The sequence below is a fragment of the Paroedura picta genome, chromosome 16 (assembly GCF_049243985.1).
Source record: "Paroedura picta isolate Pp20150507F chromosome 16, Ppicta_v3.0, whole genome shotgun sequence".
In the NCBI taxonomy this organism is placed as follows: Eukaryota; Metazoa; Chordata; class Lepidosauria; order Squamata; family Gekkonidae; genus Paroedura; species Paroedura picta.
This window is the reverse complement of record NC_135384.1, coordinates 26305932-26313159: the sequence shown is the minus strand read 5'-3', so window position 1 is coordinate 26313159 and position 7228 is coordinate 26305932. Positions and strand designations below refer to the sequence as shown.

General features: G+C 43.9%; 1 protein-coding gene across 1 annotated transcript; it reads right to left on the bottom strand.

Moving 5' to 3' along the window:
• Nucleotides 1-1376: 1376 nt before the first annotated feature.
• LOC143825974 (keratin, type I cuticular Ha6-like) lies at nucleotides 1377-6516 on the bottom strand. The gene is made up of 7 exons (XM_077314432.1): nucleotides 6030-6516; nucleotides 4056-4138; nucleotides 3805-3961; nucleotides 3241-3402; nucleotides 2906-3031; nucleotides 2078-2298; nucleotides 1377-1708 (listed from the first exon to the last, which is right to left on the bottom strand). The coding sequence occupies exons 1-7, from the start codon at nucleotides 6483-6485 to the stop codon at nucleotides 1570-1572; spliced, it is 1344 nt and encodes a 447-aa protein (XP_077170547.1). The 5' UTR covers nucleotides 6486-6516; the 3' UTR covers nucleotides 1377-1569.
• Between the last annotated feature and the right edge of the window lie 712 nt (nucleotides 6517-7228).

The window sequence follows — 7228 nt, the reverse complement described above, 5'->3', positions numbered from 1 at the left end:
CCCTCAGTCCCTCCTTAGCCCCTCTCCTTCCTATACCTCTAACTTTATCCTTCCGTATACAGTTTCTCTCTTGGCCCATCTGACTGTAGAAAGCCTGGTAGAACCCCCTGTACCTGATGTGTTCTTCCTAAGGACTTGGCACCTTCTAGCTACTATCATTAGCATGTTCCCAAACGCCTGATTTCAGTCCTGTTGGGACTTATTACCTCCCACAGCCTGATCCACACAGCCCTCCCCGTACTGCTTTTTTCTGACAGCCGTTTTACAGGTTTTTCTTTGGTTTCATATAAAAATTTATAGGGTAGGAAGTTGCTGGGCAGAATGTGACAACATGGGACTGTTTCATTACTTAGAATTTCATGAATAGCAATGTTAATAGCTGAAGCTCACAGTTCTGAGGACTATATCAGGAACTTTGCCTTTCAGTTAATGCCATCAGTTCAGGACTGCAGATCCTCAAGTTGGGGGGAGGAATCAATACCCCCCCTCCCTGGGTTTTCAGCCCCTATGTGATTATGTTTCAGGAGCTATTGAAAGTTCAGTTCAACGTGGAAAGCAGTTGGGTACTGCCCTGAGCCACTAGGGAGGGCGGAATATAATTAATAAATAATAGAACTGTTTGTTTTTAGAACTGGAAGAATTGGAATGATTTGTTAAAACTACCACATGCTACAATTCCGAGCATAAGCTGGTACACCTTGCATAGCAACTGGAGGCTTTGCCATGTGGTTTTTTTTTATATTGTTGTTAATTTGGTTTATCCTGTAGTTTTCACATGCATTATTGTGCCTTTAGCCTTCACTTTGGGTTTGTTTTGTTTGGGTTTGTTTTGTTTCCCCAAAAGATTTTTTCCAGTTCTTTTGAGGTCACCCCCCCCCCCCCAATGTGTTTTCTGGAAGCTGATTTTGAGCCATCTTTTCCCTGGTGCATAATGTTTTGTCACTTTTCTTTACCCCATGTGCTCGCACCCACCACAAGCCCACTTTTCAATGATTGTATTGTCCTGGTAAACCTCACCCGCTTTTCACCCTATTCTGAAAATGAGTGGTTTCATTTTCTTTTTTTTTTACTTGGTGCTAAAATATTGATATATGCCTTTCCCCTTATATTTCCATGAGTTGGGATTCTATGCCTGTCCAATATAATCCAATGTCTAGCAGTGGGTTCTAAGCAACAATTGGTGAACGCTGCCGCCAGATTTTTCCCATGCAATCGGAGGAAAACAAAAAAAGCTCATTGAGAATGCTTCCAAAAGAGCTTTGCTGAAACAGTAGCAAAGATGCCTTCTATTATAAGGCAATTTAAAAGTCAATATATGTGTGAAAGTGCAGAAGAACTAAAATAGGTCAAAATCACCAGATTATTATTTATTTATTTATTTGTTTCGATTTTTTTCCCTACAGCTCTGGGTGGTTTACATTAAACATTTTAGAACATTTACATAGAACAATATCAATATTAGCAGCGAGATCTCCTTGGTATTTGTAACGGTATGGTTGAACGTTGATTTCTTTTTTTATACATCATGGCAGATGGATTTTTTTTTTTTAATTTTGCTGCAGCAGATTTTTAGAGGGGGACATGCTGGACTTGTTCTCTAGAGGAGATGACTTTTCCATCCTTGATCTCTTCTGTGATGGTGCGGATTTTTTTAGTGATCTGGGAGGCTGGAGGGGAGCATTCCGGCACGCATGGAGTCCTGGGAAACCTAAAGTTACAAAGTCATTTGGGATGAATATTGGGTTAAGGAAGATGACACTCAGTGTTATAGGCTCACTCTAGATTAGCCCACTAAACCTGGCCATTCCCCCCTCCCACTCACATTGTTTCTACCATTACTAATATAAATCTTTGTTGGTCTTAAAGGTACCAGAGGACTGAAACTTGGTTCTGCTGCTTCAGACCAACATGGCTACCCACCTGAATCGTTTTTTTTTTTGTTGAACTGATGGATTATTAGCTCTTGGGAGCCCCACTTGGAGCCTGAAGTGATGCAGCCCAGACACATGACCTTTTCAACTGGGGCTTTTATACTTAGCTAAGATTTTATCTAGTTCCCATGTGGGTTTATACATACTTGCTATCTTCTCCCTCCAGCAGACGTCGATATGTTGCAATCTCTGATTCCAGGCGCGTCTTAACATCCAGGAGAATCTTGTAGTCATGGCTTTGATGTTCCATTTCACATCGAAGATCACCTAACTGGCCCTCTACATTGCTGATCACACACTGGAGCTGGCCTAATTGGGTGCCATAGCGGGCTTCAGTTTCATGCAAGGTGCCTTCTAGAGCAGCTTTCTGAAATTGGGATGGGAGATATTTTTTTTTAAAGGTGTTTGGGAGAAGGTTGTTTGAAAGAATTTTTAGCCACATCATGTGGCAGCTAGCATGCCAGCTTCCTAAAGAGTTCAGATCTCATGGGAATTCAAATTAATGCTGAATTATAAAAGGTAAAGGTAAAGGTAAAGGTAAAGGTAAAGGTAAAGGTAAAGGTAAAGGTAAAGGTAAAGGTATCCCCTGTGCAAGCACCGAGTCATGTCTGACCCTTGGGGTGCCACCCTATAGCATTTTCATGGCAGACTCAATATGAGGTGGTTTGCCATTCCCTTCCCCAGTCATGACCGTTTACCCCCCAGCAAGCTGGGTACTCATTTTACCGACCTCGGAAGGATGGAAGGCTGAGTCGACCTTGAGCCGGCTGCTGGGATCGAACTCCCAACCTCATGGGCAGACAGCTTCAGACAGCATTTCTGCCACTTACCACTCTGCGCCACAAGGGGCTCTTGTGAATTATATGAAGCAATATAAGCAGACAATTGCTGAAATGTGTAAAAGGCATTAAGAACACATTAGGAGTCAAGGTTATATGACGTCCCCCATGAAGAATGACCCTGTTGATGCACACCATGTTCTGTTGGGCATCCAGATCAATCTCATGGGCCTGAGCAGCGTGTCTCAGCTCAATGATCTCTGACTGACAAGACTGCAGCTCTTCACCACTGGAGACCACTTGTTGGTTCAGTTCTTCCATCTGAAATGCAAATAAATAAATAAATAAATAAATAAATAAATAGGTAGGTAGATAGATAGATAGATAGATGGATGGATGGATGGATGGATGGATGGATGGATGGATGGATGGATGGATGGATGGATGGATGGGTGGGTGGATGGATGGGTGGGTGGGTGGGTGGATGGATCCAAGCATCCCATTTTCAGATGCCCCATCAAGATACTTGCCTTGGAAGTGAACCAAGTTTCAACATCCTTGCGATTCTTTTCAGCCAGGCATTCATATTGGCTTCTGATCTCATCCAGGATCTTGTTGAGGTCACAAGAAGGGGCAGCGTCTACTTCCACATTCACCCTGGCTCCAAGTTTTGAACGCAGACCATCGGCTTCCTGGAGGAAAGAAACCCGTGTAGGATAATGTAGTCCGCTTTGTAAATATGGCTTGACTTTAGTTAGGTTTAAAGCCTTAGCCCAAGGATTTATAGTAAGTTACTATGGATCCATGTAGACTTTATCTGAATGAGGAATCAAAGTTATTAACATTTTCATGCAAGATCCTAAGTCTTGGGCTATGTGAGATGGTAAGAAAGAGAAGAGTGCCTCAGAAACACGCCTTTCCCTCATCAGTGAAGTCATCAGATGTGCAAGTGATTTGTGCATCTACTTCTTGCCCTTTCAGAGAAAAGGATGAACAGGGAACTCATGAAGCAATGATCAATATACTCCTCCCTTTGGAGCATGTGCATCTCCCCAAGTACAAAAGAGCTGCCATATTTTGAACTTTGTTCTCACCTCCTCGTGATTCTTTTTGAGGCAAATGAGTTCCTCCTTGAGGGATTCTAGCTGAGTTTCCAGGTCCGACCTGCACAACGTCAGTTCATCCAGAATCCTGCGTAGCCCATTGATATCAGCCTCAACGCTTTGACGCAGAGCAAGCTCAGTCTCATACCTTTGGGACGGGAAATAGTAAATCAACACGAGGCTGTTTTTTAGATGAAGGTACCCTCTCCAGTAAGTCCTCCCTCTGAGCAAGATGGCCTTACTTAGTCCTGAAGTCATCTGCGGCCAGACGTGCATTGTCAATTTCCAAGACCAGCCTGGCATTGTCTGTTTTGGCACACAGGATCTGGACAAGAAAGCACATTGCTGTGAAAGGGTCTCAAGAGGAGTTGGCAAAGCATGACGGCAACTCTTAACATTTCAGGTATCTTTCCCAAAAAGACCCGGGAAAATTCCTTCAACAGCTACTAATCATCATTATCATTATCATTATCATTATCATTATCATTATCATTATCATTATCATTATCATTATCATTATCATTATCATTATCATTATCATTTAATTTTTAGACCGCCCTTCTCCAAATAGGTCTCAGGGCGGTTTACAAGATAAACAGTTAAAACACCATAAAATCCCCATAAAAACCCCAATTAATATCAACAACGAGTCACATATAAGCAGCGGTGATCTGCTTATATTTTTGCCACAATTCTGATCGTAGTTCCCCGATTTCCCCCCAAGTTCACCCTGGTGGGGAGAATAATATTCCGAAGAGGGTGGCACCAATACATGATCTCAATGTTAGAGATCTCAGTATTGGAGGGGATCCTCTGATGGATTAGTGGGAGAGCTGTCCTGGCCTCAACCATATGCCTGGCGGAAGAGCTCCGTCTTGCAGGCCCTGCGGAAAGCTGGTAGATCCCGCAGGGCCCTTAGCTCTTCTGGGAGCTCATTCCACCAGGTTGGGGCCAGGACTGAAAAGGCCCTGGCCCGGGTCGAGGCCAGGCGAACATCCCGTGGGCCCGGGACAACCAGTAAATAATGAAAATACAGGGGCTATAAAATATCCCTCAAGTGAAAGTCTACTTCCTGGCATCAGCAGCTACTATCCTTGGTCCACAGTACAGTGCCTTGTTGCACCCTGCTGAACGACTTCAATGGGATTCCAAGACAGTTTTTATTTATTTATTTTTTATTTGAGAAAATAGCTTGTTGAGGAATGGGAAGGCGACCGTAAGCGGCTTTGAGCCTCCTTCGAGTAGGGGAAAGCGGCATATAAGAACCAACTCTTCTTCTATACTTATATACCGCCACTCTCAAATGTCTTGCGGCGGTTTACAGAAATTCATAAGAACAATAAAAGCCCGTAAAACCCATTAAAACGTAATCAAAAGACAATATCACGGTGGTAGATAATAAATATATAACCCACTTCCCTCCCACCGTTCAGCAAAGGTCTATTACTCTCTATCTGGGAGCGAGGGACTTAGTGGGTTTCGGCTAGAGATCCACAGCTGACAGCCACCCTGGTTCTGATTAAGGAGAAACTCTGTGGTTCCCAGTTAAATGAGACATCCGTGCAGCCTTCTTCAGTGAGAAAGCAGTAATGGAGAAGGAGGATGGTTTTCTTGATCGATAGCAATGGGCAGAAAAAGCAATGGGCAGAAAGCAGCTTGCAAAAGCACATGAAGGCAGGTATAGTGCAAAGGAGACCGACACGACCTGATGAAGTGTTTAAACGGTCCAGAAAATTGAAAGGTTATCCCACTGCCCGGTCAGTAAATGCCGCTAAAAGATAAACCTCAGTATTTTGGGGAAGCTTTTGATTCATCGTACCTGAGCTGGACCTATAACGAAGTGTGTAAGAATGTGTGCTTGCTCCCACTGACACTCTGAGAGCTTTCTCTCTGCTTCTCTCCATCCGTACCCTACTGTGACATTTCATGCAGTATAATCAAGTGCTCATGTTGATTTTGTAAAATACAACGTGGCATGAGTAAATAATAACAAAAGCGGAAGGAAGGAAGGAAGGAAGGAAGGGAGGGAGGGAGGGAGGGAGGGAGGGAGGAAGGAAGGAAGGAAGGAAGGAAGGAAGGAAGGAAGGAAGGAAGGAAGGAAGGAAGGAAGGAAGGAGAAGAGGACTCAGGGCTAAGGGAAGGAAGGAAGGAAGGAAGGAAGGAAGGAAGGAAGGAAGGAAGGAAGGAAGGAAGGAAGGAAGGAAGGAAGGATTTACCTGGTGCTGGTGCTCCTCAATTATCTTGTAGTAAGACTGGAAGTCGATACATACATAGGGGACCTGGCAATCATACCACTCCCGGATCTTGCATTCCAGACTGGCATTTTCCTGCTCCAGACAGCGCACTCTCTCCAGGTAGCTTGCCAGGCGGTCATTCAGACACTTCATCAGCTCTTTTTCATTGCAACTGAGGATCCCTTCATCCTGCCAGCCGTAGCCCCCTGCAAACCCAGCCCCCAAATTGCTGTTTGGTGGGCAAAGGCTGGGCCTGCAGCTTCCAGATCCTAACTTGATGGAAGACGATGACACACTTCTGCTGCCAAAGGAGTGATTTGGTGCTCTGCATGAGTCCCCGGAATGGACGGAAGAGATCCGAGTGTGACCCCCACTGGGGCCAGCCAGTCCCCTGACAGAACCAGAGGAGACAGTATGGGCATAATACTTGGAAGCCATAGTATTCCGGTGGCCAAACAGCTAGCAAAGGTTGAATTATTGTAGAGTGAACCTGCAGTTCCCTGCTGCAGCATTTTTATACACTCCTTTCGGGGTGTTGGCAAATTACGTTGGTTGTTTCTCTTGGGAAAGTTGATGCCAGATTTCCTACGCTAGCCTGTTGTTTAATGACCCATCAGAGGACTCGTTCCTCGTAAACAAAAATAACTTAGATAAGTCAAGACTCATCATTAGTGATTCTCTGGCACCTTATAACATTCATTTTATAGTACCATCAAAGGGACTTGCCTCACAGTAAAGCAGCAGGTTTTGTTAATGGGGCGTGGGGGATACTGGAATTAACAATTGTACTCTTCTCTGCATGTGTCTAGATTGCTTTTTTGTCTAGATGTGTTTAGGTGACACTGGCAGCTTTAAGTATGTTTGTAAATAATTAAGTTCCATGGTTTGTTTGTTAGACATCCTTACGACCACAGCCAGAATGTTTCTTCCACCCCAGTATTTCATCATAAAGGCACAGAAGGTGGAGGTGAATAACAGTCCTTCTTTTCTTTCCAACACTCGGAGTTTTGGAAAGTGTTTGTATTTTTCATTCTAATCTGAGGTGCCTAGAATTATATTTAACACAGCGGTCTATTGGCATTGCTTTCTTGTGAAGAAAGCAGCATTTGCTTTCCCCTTTTGTAGGTAATTCAAAGCCTAATCATGGCTAGAGATGAAAAACAAAGAGCTCTTGACCGTTG

Coding starts and splice junctions, on each gene's coding strand:
- LOC143825974 (XM_077314432.1), bottom strand. CDS start 6,485: ATGGCTTCCAAGTATTATGCCCATACTGTCTCCTCTGGTTCTGTCAGG. Junction 3,032..3,240: donor AAACTTGGTTCACTTCCAAG/GCAAGTATCTTG, acceptor TTTGCATTTCAG/ATGGAAGAACTGAACCAACA. Junction 1,709..2,077: donor CTGGAGGGAGAAGATAGCAA/GTATGTATAAAC, acceptor TTGTAACTTTAG/GTTTCCCAGGACTCCATGCG.